Genomic DNA, 23,587 nt, shown 5'->3' with positions numbered 1-23,587 from the left:
TTTTCTTTTTGCTTATGTGGTGCTGAGGAATCGAACCCAGGGCCTCATGCAAGGCAAGCACTCTGCCACTGAACCACCTTCCCAGCCCCTCTTTTTAATTCTTTTTTTTTTGGGGGGGGGGTCCGGTCGTGGGGCCTGAACTCTGGGCCTGGGCGCTGTTCCTCAGCTCTTCAGCTCAAGGCTAGCGCTCTATCACTTGAGCCAGAGCACCACTTCCAGCTTTTTTTCTTTTTTTTTGCTTATGTGGTGCCGAGGAATCGAACCCAGGGCCTCGAGCATGCAAGGCAAGCGCTCTACCACTGAGCCACCTTCCCAGCTCCTAGTTTTTTGTTTTGTATTTGTTGATCATGGGGCTTGAACATGTAGCAACATGCCAAATCATGGCCAGTACAGAAGACTCCCAAGGTGCCAGTGCTGATCTGGAGAGCACAGAGACAGAAACCGGAGCTCAGAACCTGCGCAAAGACCCCTCCCCCACCCCCAGCTGCGGCCAGTCCACTCAACAGCATCAACAGAGGCAGAGACCGGGAGAAACACAGACCCAGAGCAGCGACCACCTGGCCCAGCCCACGAGCATCTCAACCCAATGCAGAGCTCAGTGGCAACCAGCGACCTACATTGCATAGAAACAGCAATTTTCCACATCACTGCTTGGAGAGTTCCCAACGAGCCCCAGAGTGAGTACACCACAGAGGACAGCGTTCCCCACCCCCTTCCCCCCAAGAGAGACCAGTGCTAGTGGTAACCCCTAGAGCTTGACCCAGAATACCACCACCACCACCACCACCACAACCACCACCTGGACTACAGGTTGCTTTAAAACTGGGAACTGTGTAAGTGCCCCACCAGCCCCTAGAGCATATCCAGCCTGCCAGGCTTGATCAAGATCAGCCCTGGGAGGGAGCTTAAACACCCAAGCTGGGAACAGCACCCATGGGACACAGCAGCCAGCAGTGGAAGAAATTTAAACTGCATACCCCAGGCTGTGCACCCCAGGTGGGATACCCAGCAGGACAGGTCCAACCAGCATGCCCCAGGTGGGGGACTGGGAGCCAGGGCCTAGCCTGGGGATCGGGTGCCTGAGCTGCACAACACACCCATCCCAATTGAAGTCAGAAGCTGAGCACAGGCCTCAGCAGAGGGGCGGGGGGTGGTGGGGGGGGGGGGGAAGCAGGGAATTGCACTCCCTGGGAATCATGCCTGTAACAGCAAAAGACCTTTGTGTCTAGGGCAGGAGAACCAGAAGCCCAAATCCCACCAGAGCCTGGCCTGTCTATCCCAGGTCAGGGATTGGACAGCTTAGGCTGCCAGTACCTGATTATAGTCAGGAACTCATAGCGGACTCCAGTAACTGGGAGAGTATATCCAGCACACCCAGTCTCATCAAGAGCACCCATAGGAGTAAGCACAAGCAGTCTTGACTGCTCAGTCCTTGGCTAAAGACAGGAACTGCCTGTGATCTCCAGCAGACAGCTGAGAGCCCTAAATGGGTCAGAGTAGCAGCTGGAGGTCGGCCTCTCCCCCAACAGAACTGAGACCAGTTACAGACTCTCTCAGCCAACCCAGGGCCAAGACAGAACTTCATCAACCCAGAACCAAGCAAAGACAGCCATCTACTGGCCAAAACAGTCAGAGTTTCAAATTAGTCTCCAATAATCCCTGAATCCCCATACAAAAATCACAGAGAAAAATTACAAGATTTATCAATACCCAGGATAGCAAGCTACCCCAAAAAGCCAGCAGCCAGCCAGGGGAGAGCCCCAGTGGAAGCAAAGCAGGAATGGAAGACAAACACTACATCCAAGAGATGCTGGAAGCAATGGCTCAAGAATTAAAGTGACAGGGGCTGGGAAGGTGGCTCAGTGGTAGAGTGCTTGCCTTGCATGCTCGAGACCCTGGGTTCAATTCCTCAGCACCACATAAGCAAAAGAAAAAGAAAAAAGCTGGAAGTGGTGCTCTGGCTAAAGTGGTAGAGCGCTAGCCTTGAGCTGAAGAACTGAGGGACAGTGCCCAGGCCCAGAGTTCAGGCCCCATGACCTGACCCAAAAAAAAAAAAGAAAGTGACAGGTAGAGCACTAGCCTTGAACTGAAGAGCTAAGGGACAGCACTCAGGCCTAGAGTTCAAGCCCCATGACCAAAAAAAAAAAAAAAAAAAAGGCCCTCTCTCAAAGACGTTTTTAATCAGACCTAATACTCTTTCAATTGGTGAAGCTCCAGGCCTCAGCTTTGTAGTGGAATTATACAAGATGTGGGACACAGAGTCTTTGCACTCTCCAAACCCAGCTCCCCGTATATCCCCATGCTTGAAGATGGAAGCCCCCATGGTGACCAAAGTCTACTCACTTCTTTATTTGCTCATCCTCTTCACAACTAGGGCAGAGGTATCCATGCCTAGAAGTCCAGGATGGTTTCACCTCTAATGTTCTCTGTCCCCTACCCTGGGCAGATATAGAGATACTCTGACTGACTCCTAGATTGGAATATTCACCCAGCAGAAGAGGAAGTCTCTCTCTGCTGCTCCCTGAATCCTATGCTACATGAAATAGCCCCATACAGTCTACAATTCCTGAACACATCTGCACTGTCAATGTGACCAGCTGCTTCCCAGACCTGTCAGAAAGCAAAGGACCTCTCACATTTACACACAGTGTCTGCTTCTGGCTACCACGTGGGTTCTAGAACATTTTCTTTCTTTTTTTAAATTATTGTGAGAATACCATACAGAGGAGTTACAATTACATGGGCAAGATAACGAGTACATTTCTTATCAAACATTGTTGCCTCCTCTTTGTTTCCCCTTCCCATGCCTTCCCATACTCCTCCCACCTCCTCCCCCAGATCCTCCCCCCACCACCAAAGTTGTAAAGTTTTTCAACCTAACGACTTGTACATCTCATTGTTGCAATGGGTCCACCTGTATCCCTACTTAAATGATTTGTTTTTGCCCTTCCCCTCCACAAATTATACCAACATCAAATACAGTGAAAGCAGGAGTTATACCGTGGGGGAGGGACATACAAAGCAACATAGATATCATCTTATATACTAGTTATTGCAAATAAGGGAAACTATAGGACCTATGTTTCTTTGGGCCTGACTTACTTCACTTAATATAATTTTTTCCAAGTCTTTCCATTTCCTACAAATGGGGCAATGTCATTCTTTCTGATGAAGGCATAGAATTCCATTGTGTATATATACCAGAGTTTCTTGATCCATTCATCTACTGAGGGGCATCTGGGTTGGTTCCATATCTTAGCTATAGTAAATAATGCTGCAATAAACATAGTCGTGCTGGTTAAAAAAAAAAAAGAATTAAAGTGACAAATAGAACACAGAACAAAGAACACAAAAACAAAATATCAAAAGAGATATAGGATTTCAAACAGGGGATGCATGCAAATATAGATGCAGTACACACCTTGCTAAGAGAGGAGATTAATACTCTGAGAACCAACATAGAAGCCATAAATGCTCCATTTCCTCCATGCAAACCACAATGGAAGCCACAGAACAGAGTGAATGAAATGGAAATTAGAATATCAGATACAGAAGACAAAATGCAGCAACTGGAAAAAAAAACGTCACAGATATGGGGGAAAAATCACTTAAATTATGCCAAAGGGAAATCCAAGAGCAAGCAGACAGTGCCAAGAAATTTAACCTTCATATAATTGGAGTGGATTTTTTAAGGTGAGGTATATCAGAGCAAGGAATGCAACACCTATTCAGTAAGATTATCAATGAAAATTTCTCCCATCTTAAAAGAGAATATCTTACCTACATATCAGAAGCATATAGGACACCTAACAAGCAGGATCCTGGGAGAAACACTTCTAGGCACATTATAGTAAAAATGAATAATATAGAAACAATCTTGCATGCAGCAAAAACAAAGAAGGAGCTATACTATAATACGAAAGAAAATCAGAATCACTGCAGATCTCTCCACACACACATTGAAAGTACGATCTGAGCCCTGCAAACCGATAACTGCCAGCCCAGACTGATATACCCAGTTAAGCTAGCATTCATATTTGATGGAGAAACTAAAATTTTTAATAGTAAAGAAAACAAATGAATTCATAAACAATAAGCCAGCACCACAAAGAATATTAAGAGGAGGAACACAACCTGAAGAAAGCAATAAGAACAGGGATCCACATCAGACAGATATCACTAGAAGTCTGACTTAGTACACACAGGAGAAAAGGAAGAAGAAAAACTTAGGAAAGCAGGAAATTGACAGGAAACACAATGCATCCATCTCTCTATAATAACCATAAATATTAACGGGCTCAATTTACCCAGCAAAAGAAAAAGAACTGCAGATTGGATCAGAAAACAAGACCCATCCATCTGTTGCCTTCAGGAGATCCAAATCACAGCCAAAAATAAAAACAAACTCCAAGTGAAGAGATGGACAAAGATTTACTATGTAAATGCTCCTAGCAAGAAAGCAGGAGTTGGCATCCTGATATCTGACAAAATAAACTTTTTATTAAAATCAATACAAAAAGATTTTATTAAAATCAATACAAGAAGGACACTACATATTAATATAGGGAACAATCCAAGAAGAGGATATTACCAACTTATACTCCCCAAACATTGGTGTACCCAAATATGTTAAGCAAGTACTCTGAAACTTACAGAATAAAATAGATCCAAATATTATAATCCTAGGAGACTTTAATACCAAAGGACAGGTCTACCAACCAGAGGACTGGCCACCGAATTAAGTGAGGCCATATTTCACGTGGAAATAATTGACATATACAAGTTTTCCACCCTAAAACAACACAGTACACATTCTTCTCAGCAGCTCATGGAACTTTCTCCAAAATAGACCATATCATAGTTCATACAAGGAATTTAAGCAAATACAAGGGGATAAACATAATCCCCTGTACCTATCTGACCACCTATTCTCTTTTCCTCTCCCCAGGTATGTGTGGGAGGGAGGTGGGGTAGGTGTGTGGGTGATTAAAGTCTAGATTTTGCAAATGAGTGAAAACGTATTATTTAGCTTTAACAAGGTAATCTCCAACTCCAACCATTTTTCTGCAAACGATGCAAATTTTAGACTTGGAATGCAAAGAAAATCATACAGTATTTTTGTTTCTGAGCCTGGCTTATTTCCTCAATCTATTTTGTTGCAAATGAATACTATAACATCTGTTGATGGATGCTCAAGTTGTTTCTGCATCTTGGCTGTCATAAATAATGTTGGATTATGGTAGTTATTTCAAATCTCAGTAAGGAAATTTAAGTTTTGTCAAGACCCCAGATGCACAATGTTTTAACAGTCATGCTTACAGGGACTCTTAACAATTTACAGAAAATTTTCACATCCAAAATTTCCTTTTGGGTTCTCTTGATTTCCTTTGCCTAAAGTAAAGGAAGATTAGACATTCTGTGCTTTAGTACATGCAGCTAGAAGAACTGAGATTGGAACCCATATTCCTTGTTCCCTTCCCTCCAGGCAAGATAATCCTGTCAACTGGATTCACCAACATTTACTCATTGCATTCCCAGGATTCATTGTGTTGATCCAGATGAATCAGGGACTCAAGCTGAATGTTGATATAGTGACTACTTATTGCAAGTCTTGTGAGTCATTTATCCAGGATAAAGAAATTTATTTTACTGCTTGATTCAACTAACTGAATTGTGAAAGAATGACAAGCAATACCTTATTTGGGACTCAATGAATTCACTGGCTGTGTTTTAAGCAACTGCTGAATTTCTTGAGAGATGGACGACTCTGCTTTGTTCCTCCATTCTTCTGCTGAAGCTCAGGCCTCACTCTTTAAAGAATGAAACAAGAAGTGGTGCTGTGGCTCAAGAGGTAGAGTGCTCGCCTTGAGCTGAAGAGCATAAGCAGCACCCAAGCCCAGAGTTCAAGCCTCACGACTGACCAAAAAAAATACATAAAAATAAATAAATAAAAACAATATTAAAGAATGAAACATAGATAATCAGAGACAGAAGGGATTTCAGAGATCTATCTAGTATAAGCCTAATATTTTAGGAATGACAAATTGCTCAGTTAGGTATACCTGATGTATCAGCACAAGATTATGTTTTATAACCCAGATTTCTAAATCTCACAACAAAACCATTTCCCACCACTGCTCAGGTGAAGCCCTCACAGAGACAAAGTAATACAAACGTCAGCTTGAACACAATTATGAATTAAAATGTTTTTTCTTGAGTCTTTATTGCCCAGGCTGTCCTCAAACTTTTGGTCTCAAGCAATATTCCTGCTTTAGTCTCCACAGTAGTTTAGATTACAGGTGTGAACCACTATGCCCAACCTTGCAAAATAGAATATACATACAGAATATTTCATTAATCTTAAAAAGTATACTTCAATGAGTTACCACATAGCGAACAACACACTGGTTAAGACTAATTTTGCTAGACTCTAAAAGTCCCATTATATTTCTTCCCACTCACTACCTTAATGTAAATAGATTTAGTATCAGACCATGTTAGTTTATCAGTTCATTTTCAATTGTACCAATGAGGACCCAGAGGATACCACCACTTAATTTAACTACCTGATCAATATGCAATATCTCACTGTAATTTTAACTTGTACTTCATGATGCTGAGCACTTTTTCAAATGTTACATGTTAATATTAAATTCTTTTTTTTTTTTTTTGGTCAGTCATGGGGCTTGAACTCTGGGCTTGGGTGCTGTCCCTCAGCTCTTCAGCTCAAGGCAAGCACTCTACTGCTTAAATCACAGTGCCACTTCGGTTTTCTAGTGGTTTATTGGAGATAAGAGTCTCACGGACTTTCCTGCTTGGTTGGCTTTGAACCATGATCCTCAGATCTCAGCCTCCTGAGTAGCTAGGATTACAGGAGTGAGACACCAACGACCGGCAATATTAAATCTTTTGTGAAGAAAATTGTCTTCTATACTTTGGTATAGTCTGTTATTATATACCTATACAAATGTATACATAATACAGTTTATTGTCTTCTATACTTTTGATATGGTCTGTTATTACATATCTATACAAATGTATATGTAACACAATTTATTATTTCATTATATAATTTCTGTTGTTGGTCATGTGACTTGAACTCAGCCTAGGCACTGTCCCTGAGCTCTTCAGCTCAAAGCAAGCCCTCTACCATTTGAGTCACAGGGCCACTTCCCATTTTTCTGGTGGTTAATTGGAGATAAGCGTCTCACGGACATTCCTTCCCAGGCTGGCTTTGAACTACAATCCTCAGATCTCAGCCTCCTGTGTAGCTAGGATTACAGGCATGAGCCACCAGCACCCAGCAAGTTATATAATTTTTAACAACCATAAATGTATAGAAAGGCTGAAGATTTATATAAACAAATTTTGTTTCAGATATTTGAGAGTAAATTGCTAGCCTGATATATTTTAGTATGTATTTATTTTAAAACAAAGCAATTTTCTTATGCAACCACAATACAACTTCTAAAAACCAGGAAATTGCTAGTGATACATTAAGGTCATCCAATCCTCTAATAATTTCCATTATTCAGAATCTCATTCAGAATCCTGAGTCACATTTTACATCTAGTTATCACTTCTCTTTAGTTAACTACAGCCTACAAATTTCCCATCTTTCCTTCACTGTGTCACATTTCAAACATATTATTTTAAGTTTTCTAAATGTTTCTCACTGTGAGATTATCTGATAGTTCTTGATTCTGGTTACACAGTTTAGGCAGGAATATCACGGACAGATGTTTGACTTCTTATTGCATCCCATTTGATGATTTAAGAGCTCTAAAACATTTCATGCCCTGTATCCACTTTACTCTTCTTTTAGAGTATAATCAGTGAACAATTTAATCTACAAAGACACTTGAAACAGGTACTTTTCTCTGTTAATATTTCCACTTATCAACACTCAAGATATGAAAAATTTACTTCATGGGTTCAACAAATTATAGCCGAATTTTAAAATTGGTGAACAGAACATAATATGTGAAGTGAGAAGTCTGGTAAGATTGGACCCTGCTCACCTCACTAGGACATCTAGGGGCTATTAGTCCCTGAAACTCTTCATGGCTCTCTATTCCACTATTAGCTCTCTTCAAAATGTTATCTTGGGACTTTGCCTACCAACTACATCTTGGACCTCTGAGGACACAGAGGGTATGTGGATATATGGGTATGGACCATACTGGAGGACACAGTCCATATTGAAGGACAAGCTACAGAGGTAACTCTGCCCAGCAGAGCTGAAACCAAGCCAAGAATATCTTCAAGGTTACCTGGTGACAAGGTTTAGGAGCATTGCTGAGGTCTTGGATATTTAGCAACATGTCTTGGCTCTGTGGGCCAGGCCAGTCCCATATTACTAACAACAAATCATGTTGTGTTAAAGGCCAGAGCAATAAGCTTTGTGAGCAAAGCAGCCAACAGAATTCAGAGGAGCTATGCCATATATCTTTGTTGTCTGCCAGAACTGTAGAGCTTGCACTGAATACCAGACTCATTTGCACATGGATCCAACATTAGAAACTGCTGGTCAATGGCCCTGGGAAGCTTCTAATATGAGTCTTTGTAATCAGGGGGAAAAAAGGCTTGAGCTGCCCAGTCCTGTTTCCAATGAATCATTTTAGGCCAGGAGTTGAGCTATTGAGCAGTAATGCTTTTACTCCTGGTTTCAGTGGCGCAGGGGGAGAGTTTTGTCCATGAATATTAGCTAATCTAGCTTCACTTTCTCACAGATAACAATGATAAAATCTGAACAATTTATTCACAAGAAAACATTTTACAGCCTGTATTGGAGAACCATTGGAGTAGATTGAGAAAAGTTTGCTTGAGAAAGAGGAAAGAGCTCTCTATAGAGTTTTTCAAGTAAGGATAGACTTCAAAATATATTAAGCAGGGCTGGGAAGGTGGCTCAGTGGTAGAGCGCTTGCCTTGCATGCATGAGGTCCTGGGTTCAATTCCTCAGCACACATAAACAAAAAGAAAAAAGCCGGAAGTGGTGCTGTGGTTCAAGTGGTAGAGCGCTAGCCTTGAGCTGAAGAGCTGAGGGACAGTGTCCAAGCCCAGAGTTCAGGCCCCACGACCGGACCCCAGTAAAATATATTAAGCATTAAACTTCAATGGGTAACATTGTCCACAAAGAAATGTACTCGACTTATGTAACTGTAACTCATCTGTACATCACCCATATAACAATTTTAAAAAATGTGTGTTGAAAAACTTAACAATGAAACCTCCTTCTCTATAGCCATAAACTAATTTTTTAAAAAATTAATGGAAGAGAAATGTTGCCAGGCCAGTAGCTGCCTGTACCCCTGGCTATTCAGAAGGCTAAGATCTGAGGATCAGTTTGAAGCCAGCCTGGGCAGAAAAGCCCCCGTAAGACTCTTACCTCCAATTAAGCACTCAAAAACCAGAAGTGGTGCTGTGACTCTCAAGTGACCACTAGGCTTGAGTACAAAGCAGCTCAGGGACAGTGTCCAGGCCCTGGGTTCAAGCCCTACAACCAAAAAGAGAATAAAAGAAAAAAAAAATGTGTTGAATAAGCAGAACAATGTCTGGATGTCTATGACAAGCAACTCGACTTTATTCTTTCCTTTTGGTCCTATGACATACTTTCTCCTGATTGCCACTCTCATTCCTTCAGAGCAAAACTTCTCTAGCAAATTTGGAAGAGAAAAGGCTAGGGTCAAGAACATACTGGGAGAAGCAAGGCTGCACTGGAAAGAGAAAAGGTCAGAGGAATGCGTAATTTTCTCCATCATGGATCAAGATGCAGCTGCTCCCTGGGCAAAATAACATCTCCTAGTTTTTTTGTTTTCACTCATGTGGCTTGAAATCTGGGTCTGGGAGCTGTTCCTCAGCTCTTCAGCTCAAGGGCATCGCTCTACCATTTTAACCACATCACTCCCAGTTTTCTGGGGGCTAAACGGAGATAAGAGTCTCACAGACTTTCCTGCCTGGGATGGCTTTGACCCATACTCTCCGGATCTCACCCTCCTGACTAGCTAGGATTACAGGTGAGAGCCACTGGCACCCCAATATATCTCCTAGTTTTAAAATGGCACAGGTCAAACTAACTTGTCTTATTCATTTGGGCCAGCCTAAAAAGATATCACAGACTTCTAAATACGTTTTTCACAGCTCAGAAGATAAACATTTAAAATATGACATTTGGGCAGGACTTACTTCCTGGGGCACTCATGCCAATCACTTCCCAAAGTCCCCACTCTTCTAAACACCATGACAGTGAGAACTGTTTCAACACATGAATTTGTGGGGAACATACTCAGTCTAAAGATTGTCCTATGTCTGGCAGAATGCAGAGTATTTCAAGTTCACAGACTCATCCGTCAGCAAGCTCAAAAACACAATGGGATCACGAATATTAGAGAGGCAAAGTGCAGTCAGTAATCGCTATTCCTTAGATGAGGAAGTCTATAGGTGTTGCTGGAATGGTGGTTTCAAAATCTGGGATGAAGTCATGTCCAAAAGGTGTTGAGCTAGGATGCTATCACCTGGGATGATGTCTACTCCAGATGAGGTCATCTGGAATATGAGACTAGGGAATCTCAAGTGATTACCACTTCTGTGAACATGTCTCAGCATTTTCCATGCTTGGTTGAAACAGCTTGGAGGGTTTCAATTGAGAACCAATGAAAGCACGCAGACCAATTATAGTAACCTCAAGGATCAGATAATATGTAGCTGTCCTTTCTAGCTTTTGAGGTATACAAGTATATGTATGCATACATGTGTGATAAGTGTTTTTGTACAAAAAAAATTGATAAAATATTTAGGTTCACATAGGAAGAGGTAGTTACCAATGAATATATTTAAGGTTTACACTTAATAGTTATTAAACAGCACAAATATTGATTTCACAATTGACTATCAAGATGTTTAGTCAAAACATAAATTCTATGCCTAAGCTAAACAGATATAGGGCCCGTGATTACATGTTAAAAGATACGGTAAGCCAAGCACTGGTGGCTCATGCCTGTAATCCTAGAGCTACTCAGGAGGCTGAGATCTGAGGATCATGGTTCAAAGCCAGCCTGGACAGGAAAGCCCATGAGACTCTCCAATAAACCACTAGAAAACTCAAAATGGTGCTGTGGCTCAAGTGGTAGAGGATTAGCCTTGAGCTGAAGAGCTGAGGGATAGCATCCAGGCCTAGAGTTCAAGCCCCACAACTAAAAAAAAAAAAAAAGAGATGGTGGTATTGTAGATATATTTATAAAGTATATAATCAGACGTGAAGTGTGAGGAAAACACATCTTCCAATTTTGTTAAATAATTGGAAGAACTGAAAGAGGAAAATACAGAGGCAAATGGCAGAACCGAAAACCAAATGTTTAGATTTAGAGTAGTTACAGTTATTATGTACTCGAGTAAAAAAGCCAAGATACCTACATCACAGTTCAGGACAAAGGTTTTGACTGAGAATACAAATAAGTGTCATCAGAACTGCTAGTATTGAAGAAATAAGGTAAGAACTTCAGGGATGTATCAAGCTGTCTGGGAAATTCTAATTCTTAAAGGTCTCACATGCAAAAAACATACAAGAAAGAGCAGAATGGAAATTTAATGTGTTTGCTATAAGTCACCAAATTCTTTTCTAAAAAAAAAATCATACGAAATGCTGATAGATCAAATAAAACCAGATCACTAGGAGATCAATGATTCCAGTGGAGTCAGATGAAATCTGACCAGATTGGGCTCATTAAAAAAAAAAACCCTAAATGAATGGAGAGAAGTTTTACAAATTGTTTTGCTATCAGAGTAAAAGTACAAAGCTTTTCAATGGTTCTGGTTAGACAATGTGTAAGTAGTAACAGGAAAGAATAAATAATGAAAAATAAGTAAGGATAAATAAATGCACTGAAGACATCTTTTAAAGTTCTTTTCTGATTGACCCTATTTTCTTAATGCTACAAGAAACAAGGAAAGGAAGGCGTATTGGGGATATAAGAACAGAGATGAAGTTATTGGGAGAATGTAAAAGAACAGACTCACTGAAGTCACATTGATTTCAATCAAGACCAATGAGTCTGCTTGTGAATGAACATTTTCATTTATTTAAAAACACAACACAAAATATAATTGCTCTGTAGTCTTTCTTTTCTTTTTTTAAATTAAATGTTCTCTCAAACCATTTCTCTTTCTGAGCTCTGGTTTCACTTTCCTATAGCATTATAATTTAAACATGAAATACAGGTTGAGTTTTCCAATAGATACTAACCAAAACACCTACTCCAGGAAGCCTGTCCCTTCCCAGCATAAACATTTAGGATTCTTCTTTTTTATAGGTTTATAACCATTTACCCAGGGCGTATAGGTTGTCCAATGTTTGTTCTCTTATCCTGCACAACAGACTAACATTTCCAACTTTTGGTATTTTTGCCAGAATGGTAGTTTCTTTCAGTATTCTTTGCTACCCGTCACTTTACATTTTTCTACAACATGGTTATATGTACTAGTGAATGAAACTGAGAGCATAATGATGTTGAATGTCAAACCAGTCATGTTCATTATTTCACTTCAATTATTTTCCTGGCAAAATAATTTCATAAGTGGGCCAAGTGCCAATGGCTCACGCCTGTAATCCTAGCTACTCAGGAGGCTGAGATCTGAGGATCACATTTCAAAGCCAGTCTGGGCAGGAAAGTCCATGAGAATCATCTCCAATTAACCACCAGAAAAACGGAAGTGATGCTATGGCTCAAGTGGTAGAGTGCTAGCCTTGAGCTGAAGAGTTGCGGGACAGCGCCCAGGCCCAGAGTTCAAGCCCCATGACCGACCAAAAAAAAAAAAATCATTTTATAATAAACATTTATTTGGTAAACTATCTTATAACCCTAAAATTAAAAACGATTTTTTCATTTAGTGACAAAAAGCACAACCTCAGTCAATCCTCCCTCTTGAAAGCCTACTCCATAACAGAAGTGTTAATTCCTTGAACTGTATTACAACTGTGAGAAAGGAGAGACAAAAAGAGACATTTACTAAACTTCCACAGGAAGACTGTATAAATCTGGCAATGGTTAAGTAAACATTAGACCATACCTAAGAGTACTACCCAGACTGAGAAAGTAACTAAAAATCTAAACTTATTAGAAATTTTTTTCTTAATAAGGCTAGGAGGAATTACACTCTTAAGTATGTGGTGATATCAGTTACATTTATATAAACTGACATAATCAAAAAAGTGAAGTGGACAAAATGGATTTCAAAACCAATGTAAAAAAAAAACCTAATTGGATATACACAAGCAAGTTAAAAAGGCCTTTTTTTAAAGCTTCACTTAAAACAAACATTCAGGACTGGAATCTTCAGAATTTTCTACTATCTTGAATATTCCTGTCTTCTCTTTAACTGGTCCAGAGGCTTTCATTTGATCTATGGGGAAAAAAAATTAAGCAAGTACTTTAAATAAAAAAAGAACCTGAGGAAAGAAATGAAAAAAAAATTCTTGCAAAATGAATCAATCACCTGTCTAAAATATAATCCCACAGAAATGAAGAACATGCTTTTCCTTACCCAGAAATAGTTACAAAAACCAAGTATGTATTTCTCTTGTTACAGCAAACTATAAATATATAACATGAAACCTCGATTTGCTAGGCAAAACACCTGCTGAATTTGATACAAAAAGTTAAAATAAACAGAATAGTACTTTGAACTATAAATTTTGCTTGTTCTTTTGATGATCCTGTGGATTGTACTTGGGGCTCATGCTTGCTAGACAGGTACTATATCACTTACACCACTCCCCTTTCTGCGCTGGTTTATTTTCAAGGTAGGGTCTTGCTTTATGCTTTATGTCACAAATGGATGACAAGCATTTGTCACCTCACCCAAGGATTAAACAGATTTATAGCTAAAAACAATAACAAAAAAACCCAACTTGGTAAAACTGGAATGGACTACAACAAAACTTAACAACTTTAACTCATCAAGACACTAAATTTGGGTCTGAGAATGAGGCTTATGGTAGAGTGCTTGCTTAGCATGCATGAAGCCCTGGGTTCCATTCCTCAGTACCATATAAACAGAAAAAGTCGGAAGTGGCCCTGTGGCTTGAGTGGTAGAGTGCTGCCTTGAGCATAGAGATGCTCAGGGAAGAGCCCAGGCCCCAAGTTCAAAAAAAAAAAAGATACGATACCCGAAATAAAGTTAGTGCTAGCCTTGAGCACAAGAGGCTCAGGGACAGTGCCTTGGTCCTGAGTTCAAGCCCGAGGACTGCCCCCCACAAAGGCACTAAATTTAAGAAGTGTTGAAAGATATATCCGAAGAACTTGTGTCCACAATGTATTTAAAATGTAATTTAATTTAAAATGTAATTTAATTTAAAATTTAATAAGAAAAACCTGGTTCCAATGTAACATATGAAAATATGTCAAAGACATTACAACACTATACTCAATTATGTGTTAGTTTCTGCTTATTTCTGCAGAATAAGTAATAATCACCAACTTCAAGATCCCAGCACAATGTCACTAAACCCAGCTAGAAAGAGGACTGGCATTATGAGGATATGAGTTGCTTTAGCAATGCATTCTAAACTAGTTAGAAAATTAATTTTGAATGTTTACAAAATAATTGAAGGTCGTTATTATAGTAGCAACTCATTTTTCTGTAACTTGATAAACAATCTGTACTACCCACTTTTTATTTTAGATGCTTTCTTTTCTAAATGCAAAAGAAAATTCTCAGTAGAAAAATTTCAACTAATAAAGCTGATAGCACAGGCAAATCATTTTGCAAAACCTAAGGAAATACAAGTTCTAATCAATCACTATAAAAGTATGTTTAAAAAACTATTAAAGCAGTGTTTTTCTCTGTTCAGATAGGGAACTTAAATCTGATTAAGAGAGCTACTTATCAATCTATAAGAAATATACACTGAAAAACAAATTAAAGAATAAACATGGAGGGGGAAGAACCAGCTGATTATAAAGAAATGTAAGCCAAGCTGGGTGCCAGTGGCTTCCACCTGAAATCCTACTCAGGAGGCTGAGATCTGTGGATCATGATTCAAAGCCAGCCTGGGCAGGAAAGTCCATGAGACTCTCATCTCCAGTTAAACACCAGAAAACCGGAAGTGGTGCTCTAGCTTGGAGCTGAAGAGCTCAGAGACAGTGCTCAAGCCCAGAGTTCAAGCACCATAACTGACAAAAAAAGAAAGGGAAGAAAGGAAGGGAAGTAAGGAAGGAAGGAAAGAAAAGGGAGAAAAGAAAGGAAAGAAGGAAGGAAAGAAGGAAAAGTAAGCCATTTTACAGAGAAAGTACACATATTTTCTAGCAAATGATAAGGAAAAACAAGAGGGGTGCACTATATATAACAATGGAATTTGGCTCCTGATTCAAATGATACAAAATTTGATTCAGTTGGAAAAATCTGAAATAGATGAAATAAAGTTATCAGCCAATCCTCTTAAAATGACCTAGTATAGTTACAAAAGCCAAATCATATTTCTTATTATAGCAACCCATAGGACATACAATATGATGCATCGATTTGCTAGGCAAAAAAACCTGCTGAACCTAAGATACAAAATTTAAAGCAATCGGGCTGGGAAGGTGGCTCAGTGGTAGAGTGCTTGCCTTGCATGCCTGAGGCCCTGGGTTCGATTCTTCAGCACCACATAAGCAAAAAGAAAAAAGCCGGAAGTGGCAGTGTGGCTCAAGTGGTGGAGCGCTAGCCTTGAGCTGAAGAGCTGAGGGACATTGCCCAGGCCCAGCGTTCAGGCCCCACGACTAGACCCAAAAAAAAAAACTTAAAGCAATCAACAGAATAGTACTTTGCATATATTTTCCAATATTTTTTGTTTGTTCTTTTGGTAGTCAGTATGTTTAAAACTATGTTCTTATAGCTGAGCACTGGTGGCTCCCATCTGTAATCCTAACTACTCAGGAGGCGAGACTGAGGATGGAGGTTAGAAGACAGAACAGAAGGAAAACGAAACTATTTCCTCTAATAAACTACTCAGAAAAGGCCAGAAGAAGTGCTGTGGCTCAAGTGGTAGAGCACTAGCCTTGAGAACCAAGAGGCTCAGGGACGTACCCAGAACCTTTAGTTCAAGTGCCAGGAATGGCAAAAAAAAAAAAAAGTTCATTAAAAAAAATGAAAGAGAAAAACTTACCAATAAGATCACTTCGATCTAATAACAACTCTAGATCCTTATCACTAATGACCTTCTCTCTTGATCCTTTGACTTCCCTAGAAAGACAAAATATTAAATCAAAATGATGCTTCCTATTTTTTTTTAATTTTTATTTTTTGTGAACATATTGTACAGAGGGGTTACAATTACATGGGCAAGATAATGAGTACATTTCTTATCAAGCATTGCAGCCTCCTCCTTTGTTTACCCTTCACATCCCTTCCCAGTCTCCCCCCGCCCCCCAGATGCTTCCTATTTTTATGAAGAAATTTTAAGGGCTCAAGGTATAGGTTAAATGGAAGAGCACCTAGCAAGCACAAGTATCCAAGTTAAATCCTCAGTTAACACATACACACATACATACATACATGCACACACACAAAAAAAGAAAACTTTTACCTTTCATAATCTCTAGATTTTAATAATTCCATCAATTCTTTAGGATCTAAGAAAGTTTTAGGTTGATTTAATCCAGATTGGCCACCTTTGAAATGATCTAGAGAAAATTAAAAATCCATTTTAAAATTGAACTGTATTATAAACCTATGAGAATGACTTATAATTTGTTTACAATAAATCCAATCAGGAAACAACAGAAGTATCCATTAACAAAAGAATTGACAAAAAAAAAAAACTACTTAGCAAAACAAACCTTCTAATTCAAGGATATGAATCTCAAAAATAGAATGTGAAAAAAAAATGAGACAAGAATCACAATAGTGGATATTCTCAGACTGACAGACACAGAATGACTGAAAAGGGTGCCTGCATAGACTTTATTATATGAGAATGCTCATTCTCTTAATCTAGATAACTATAAATATACGTATTTCATCAAACTATAAATTTAAAAGCTGTGTATTTCATTAAATCTTTCAAATTTTTTGTGTGACATTAACCTCAGAATTTAGGAAAAGATAACTGACGATGTTACCTAAACTTATTTAAAGCAAATATAATTTATCTCATCATCTGAATTTCTAAAGTAACACATGTGAAAACTTTTAAGTTAACACAAAAATGTATCAGGTTAAGACTCATTTTATCCCCATTTGACTGTGGTAGTTAAATTACTGACTGACTAGTAAGTCACAAAAGTCAAACTGCTCTAAAACCTAACCCACTTTTCCTTAAAAACTGATTATCATACCAGCAAGCAGAGCAGTACTATAAAATTAACTTGCAGTAACTTTCAACATTTTATTATTATGATGCTCAAATTTCTCTAGGCTTGACAATTTGTAGAAGCAATTTTCAACTCATGATAACCAAGTCATGAACTCAATTAGTCAATTTTATATTGAATGAGTAAAGGTAAAATTTATCCAAGGAATCTCAAAGAATGTAACATGAAAGACCTTAATGAGTCACCCCTGCTCACTAATTTTGAATCCTACCTGTATTAATACACAGATTTAATAGGACTAGTTGAATATACCATTAATTTAATGTTTAATACATTAGAGAACATGTAACTTTTCTTAAAAATTTTTGGTAAACAAGTATCTTTTTATCAGAAATATTTAATAAAATGTAAAACTCCCCATTGAGAAAGAGTTTAGGGCACTTTCTAATCACTTTTAGTCCTTTGTCTACCCCTCTAGGCCTCATTTAGAAAAACAGTAATGTTCTATGATTACCAATTTAGTGTAGGCTGTTAAGAGCTCCAAATCCTCCTCTGCTTATTAAAATCCTGTCACATAACTCTGCACTAATTTGTTTTGTAAGGAAAGTAACAGTAATTACATTAATGGGATTGTACACATGCAATGACAAACAAAAAAGAATCATGAGAATATCATTTACTTTTGTGGATGATCAACTTCTCCAACTTTCTTTTAGCAGCTGCTCTTTCCACAATTTTCTGGTCGATAGTATTTGCTGTAACAAGACGATATACAACAACTGGCTTCGTTTGACCAATTCTGTGACATCTATCCTGGGCCTGAAGATCAGACTGTGGATTCTTAAAAGTAAAAATAACATTTAAGGCCGGGCATCGGTGGCTCATGCCTGTAATCCTACTCAGGAGGCTGAGATCGAGGATCACGGTTCAAAGCCAGCCCGAGCAGGAAAGTCCATGAGACTTTCATCTCTAATTAACTACCAGAAAACTGAAAGTGGTGCTGTGGCTCATATCGTAGAGCGTTTGCCTTGAGCTGAAGAGCTGAGGGATATTGCCCAGGCCCAGAGTTCAAGCCTCATGACAACAAAAAAAATAAAAAATAACATATTAACAGTATTATGTTAAAAATTAACTTAACCCAAGATATAGAGGTAAAGCCAAAATTCATGATCAAATGTAGCTTAACACAACTTAGGGTTCTAAACTATTTTCATAACATTACCATCCCATTATACTCTGGACAGAATTTAAATATTCCAAAGAAATAAGTTCAAACTTTTGACAACTCAAACCACGACCTTTACAATGAAGGATTTGAAATTCAGAACAGAAATATAATTTGCACATTGAGGGTTACAACTTACCCAATCACTATCATAAATGATAACTGTATCTGCTGCAGTCAAATTAATACCCAGGCCACCAGCTCGTGTACTCACTAAGAAAAGAAATACACCTGGATCTGTGTTGAAGCTGTGCATCTAAAAGCAGAGAAGATGAAAACATAATAAATTAAAAATAACTAACTAGCTGAGAAGGCATTGTTTTTAATTTCCACTGACAACTTTTCCAAACTTGGCCGAACTCACCTAGGGTGCCCTGCCCTGCTCTGCCTAGCAAATATGGGACTATGAAGTCAAACCAACTTCAAAACAAATGAATTAAAAGACTAAATGCTAAATGGCTACCTCAATGGCTTGATCCTGTATCACATATATAATAACAACACATAGTCAAATGTTAATGGTAGGGTTAAGCTGTGGATCAGAGGTAGAATGGCTGCCTTTAACAAGGGCCAGATCCTGAGTTCAAAGCCCAGGACCAGGCAAGAAAACTATTTTCATAGCAAATTCTAGGTGGAATAATAATGCTAAGTACTTTTTACTTAGCTTCAGGCTTGAAATTTGTTTAATGAAACCTTGAACCTGGGAGGGAAACATTTAGCTGTTATCTGAATGTTCTTCATATGTGATGATATAGATACCTATAAATCTAGATATGTTATATATCTGAAAAAATGTGCATATACATGCATGTATGTATACACATACAAGTACCAAACACCAACTCATGAATACAAAAACAAAATGCTAGCTTTTATAGGGTTTTTGGTAATTTCTCATCAATTTAAAGGTCTATTTTATACATTACTTCAAAAGTCAAATCAGAAGGTACAGAAAAGAATTTAATGGATGACAAAGTAGTCTTACATGGTTTTCTCTCTCTGAGTAAGACATGGACCCATCAAGTCTACTAAAGTTGAAATCTCTAAGTTGACAGTAGTCCATCAAAATATCCAGCATTCTTGTCATTTGTGAAAAAAGCAGCACCTGAAATTTAAATATCTTAATGTAGAGATGCTAATTCATAAAACTCAAGCAATTGAAAGTCCAATCAAAATTACCACCTTATGTCCTCTTTTCTTAAGTTCTGGCAGCATTCGATCCAAAATTAACAATTTCCCAGAGTTTGTTACTAATTCTTCATCAATCTTAAAAGCAGAAAAAAAAGGATAGTTACTAACCATTTGCCCTATAAACATGAAAATCATCTGAATAATTTGATTCACAATGGCAATTCATTAAAAAACACAAAGACCTTTCAATAGAGGTTACTGACTTCTAATGGAAAACATACAGTAGAATGAAAAGTGATTCAGCACAGAAGAATTAAGTTCAAATAAGACCATGAGCCTATCCATGAACAAAATCTGAGCCTATCCATGAACACAATCTATCTTACTCTTCTATCAAAAACTTTGTACAGGGGGTGGGGGGATATGGAAAGGATTGGGAAGGGGAAACAAAGGAGGCAACAATGCTTGATAAGAAATGTACTCATTACTTTACCCATGTAATTGTAACCCCTCTGTATGGTATTTTCACAATTAAAAAAAACAATTTTGTACAGTAGGGTGCCAGTTCACACCTATAATCCTAGCTACTTAGGAGGCTAAGATCTGAGGATCGTGCTTGGAAGCCAGTCCAGACAGGAAAGTCTCATGAGACCCTTATCGCCAACTGACCATTCAAAAACCAGAAGTGGAGAGGGGGGACCAAGATGGCGACGGGGCAGTAGGGATACTGCCACAGCTCTCCCCAACCAAAAAGAGGGTTCAAGTTACAACACTTAATCTCCCCAAGAGACCAACAACAACAAAAAGAGAAAAACAGGAAGTGGAAAATAACAAAAAAGAAAGGGAGGAAAAGAAGAATTTCAGAACAGAGAAGAGCGAAGACCCCTCCCCCAACCTTTACTGGCCGCGCTGCAGTGTGCCCAGACACCCGCCACTGGCTGGGGCTGCCTGAGCCCCAGAGACACAGGGGGCCGCCTGCAGATCACCCGCGCAGAAGCCACCTGAGGTACCAAACCGGCTGATCGCCATAAACAGAGAAACCCATCCCCACTCCTCACTCTCCACCCGAGCAGAGAGGCTCCATCCCACCGGCAGCACCGACAAAGGGAGCTGTCTGCAGACCACCCCACAGAAGCTGCCTGACCCGATTGCTATCTTGATGACCCCGCGGGGGCCGTCTGGGTCCCAGAAGCACAGGGGGCTGCCTGCAGATCACCCTCGCAGAAGCCGCCTGAGGCACCAGGCCCACCCAATCGCGATCACAACGACCCGGCGGGGGCCGCCTGCAGATCACCAGCGCAGAAGGCGCCTGAGCGTGGACACTGTGGACCCGACAGCTTCGATAGAGGCAGAGACAGAAAAGAATCACACAGAGCCACCACCGTCCAGCCCAGCCCGCAACCACCCCAACTGAACTCGGATTGCAACAGCAACTGACGACCTACAACACAGAAACAACTAGCTCCAGGGTGAGTACCTCACAGGGGACAGCGTATCCCTCAAGAGAGACCAGAGCTGGAGGGAATCCCCAGACTGCCTACCCCAACACCCGGACCACAGGACCCACTAAAACTGGGAACTTGTTCGAGTTCTCAACCAGCCCGTGGAGCACACTCCGCTGGCCAGGCTAGAGCAAGAGCGCCCCTGGAAGGGAGCTTAAATGCCCAAGCCAGGAACAGCGCCCCAGGTCAAGACTACCAACAGCAGAAGAAATTTGAACTGTGTCCCCCAGGCTGCATAACCTAGGTGGTATACACATCAGCACAGGCCTAATGAGCACGCTCCAGGCAGGGGCCAGAACCAGACCTGGGGATACGGCGCCTGAACAACACAACCAACTCCCCCCAACTGAAGTCAAAAGCTGAGCATACGCCTCAGCAGAGGGGAGAAAAACAGGGAACAGCATTCCCTGGGAAGCACGCCTGTGACAACAAAAGACCTGGAGGCTCAGGACAAGAGAAGCCCAAACCCCACCAAAACTCCACCCATATACTCTAGGCTGGGAATTGGGCAACACAGGCTGCCAGCACCTGATAGTGAGCAGGAGCTCAGGCTGATAAGGCTGCTCAGCAGTAGAGTGATAGTCTTGGATGTATGAGGCCCTGGATCTGATTCCTCAGCATCACAAAAGTTAAAAGGGTCAGAAGTGGCGCTGTGGCTCAAATGGTAGGGTGCCAGCCTTGAGCTGAAGAGCTGAAGGACAGCACCCAAACCTAGAGTTCAAGCCCACAACGAGCCCAAAACAAACAAACAAACAAAAACACAACAGGAGCCCATAGCAGACTCCAGTATTTGGGAGAGTGCATCCAGAGCATCTGATCTTCACAAGAGCACCCGTAGGAACAAACACAAGCAGTCTAGGCTGCTCAACCCTTCCAAAGGCAGGAACTGCCAGCAATCTACAGCAGAGAGCCAAGAGTCCTAAGTAGGTCAGAACAGCAGCTGGAAATAGGCTCCCAACAGAACCCAGATCAGGCACAGACTCTCTCTACCAATACAGAATCAGCAACCAAGCAAAGATAGACACACCAAAACAAAATTGAAGAGCAGTCTCCTGAACCCCCATGCGAAAATCACAGAGAAAAATTACAAGGTTTACCACCACCCAGGACAGCAAGCTAACCTCCATAGCCAGCAGCCACGCAGGGGAGAGCCCCAGTGGCAGGAATGGAAGACAAAAGCTACATCCAAGGGTTGCTGGAGGCAATGACTCAAGAAATAAAGCGAGAAATTGATCAGAATTTGAAAGAGCACAAGGATGAACTATCAAAATAGATACAGGATATCAAACAAGAGATGCAAGCAAAAATAGAAGCTGCACAGACCTCAGTAAGAAATGAGATAAACGCCAAATTAGAGGTAATGCATACTGAGATTAGTACTATGAGAACCAGCATTGAATCCATAAAGGGATCCATTTCCTCCATGCAAACCTCTCAAAGGACAGGTCTACCAGAGGATTGGCAAAGAAGCTACCGAATTAAGTGAGGCCATACTTCAAGCGGAATTAACTGACATCTAACGAGTATTTCACCCTAAAACAACACAGTACACTTTCTTCTCAGCAGCTCATGGAACTTTCTCCCAAATAGACCATATCATAGTTCATGCAAGGAACTTAAGCAAATACAAAGGGATCGACATAATCTCCTGTATCCTATCTGACCAGTGGAATCAAGCTAGCTCTCAATAACAAAGCATACTGCAGAAATTTCTCTAATACATGGAAATTGAACAGCACACTCCTTAGCAATACCTGGGTAACGAAAGAGATCAGATAAGAAATAAAGCATTTCCTACAACTCAATGAAAATGAAAACACCTCACAAAGAAACTTGTGGGACACAGCAAAAGCAGTCCTGAGGGGCAAATTTATTGCCCTCAGTGCCCACATTAGGGGAATGGAGACAGACCAAGTAAATAATCTCATGTTGCAATTAAAACAGCTAGAAAAACAAGAAAAAAATGGAACCTAAAGTTACTAGACGAAGCCAGATAACAAAATTAAGAGCAGAGATTAACCAATTAGAAAATCAGAAAACCATAACCAAAATAAACCAAACAAAAAGCTGGTTCTTTGAAAAAATAAACAAAATTGATAGCCCGTTGGCAAGATTAATTAAAAAAAGAGAGGAAACACATATTAACAGGGATGCCCCGGGAAAAATCACAACACGTGCCCAAGATATCCAAACAATTCTAACAGACTACTTTCAAAAGTTATAGTCTCTAAAGGAAGAAAATCTGGCAGAAATGGATGCATTTTTAGAGAAATACAAGTTGCCCAAACTGAGCAAAGAAGTAAATCAATTAAATAAGCCAATATCCTATAACGAGATACAAGAAGCTATCAAAAGTCTTCCAACAAAAAAAAGCCCAGGACCAGATGGATTCACAGCAGAATTCTATAAGACCTTTAAACAAGAACTAATACCCATAA

The 23,587-nt window shown here is 40.0% G+C and overlaps 1 protein-coding gene and 1 pseudogene across 1 annotated transcript in view; both read right to left on the bottom strand.

The window, feature by feature from the left end:
- The window catches only part of LOC105999352, a 12,358-nt pseudogene extending 10,961 nt beyond the window's left edge, over positions 1-1,397 (bottom strand).
- An 11,384-nt stretch (positions 1,398-12,781) lies between these two features.
- Positions 12,782-23,587, bottom strand: part of Hells (helicase, lymphoid-specific) — a 33,461-nt gene continuing 22,655 nt past the window's right edge. Inside the window, exons 16-22 of the mRNA XM_013034374.1 lie at positions 19,699-19,782; positions 19,502-19,621; positions 18,656-18,772; positions 17,972-18,131; positions 16,565-16,661; positions 16,145-16,221; positions 12,782-13,398 (exon numbers count right to left, since the gene is read on the bottom strand). Coding sequence (XP_012889828.1) covers positions 13,304-13,398; positions 16,145-16,221; positions 16,565-16,661; positions 17,972-18,131; positions 18,656-18,772; positions 19,502-19,621; positions 19,699-19,782 — 750 coding nt within the window. The 3' untranslated portion in view covers positions 12,782-13,303. The remainder of the gene's footprint in view (positions 13,399-16,144; positions 16,222-16,564; positions 16,662-17,971; positions 18,132-18,655; positions 18,773-19,501; positions 19,622-19,698; positions 19,783-23,587) is intronic.

The sequence above is a fragment of the Dipodomys ordii genome, unplaced genomic scaffold, assembly GCF_000151885.1.
Source record: "Dipodomys ordii isolate 6190 unplaced genomic scaffold, Dord_2.0 Scaffold188, whole genome shotgun sequence".
Classification (NCBI taxonomy): Eukaryota; Metazoa; Chordata; class Mammalia; order Rodentia; family Heteromyidae; genus Dipodomys; species Dipodomys ordii.
The sequence above is the reverse complement of the archived record's forward strand: the minus strand, read 5'-3'. Positions and strand labels throughout refer to the sequence as shown.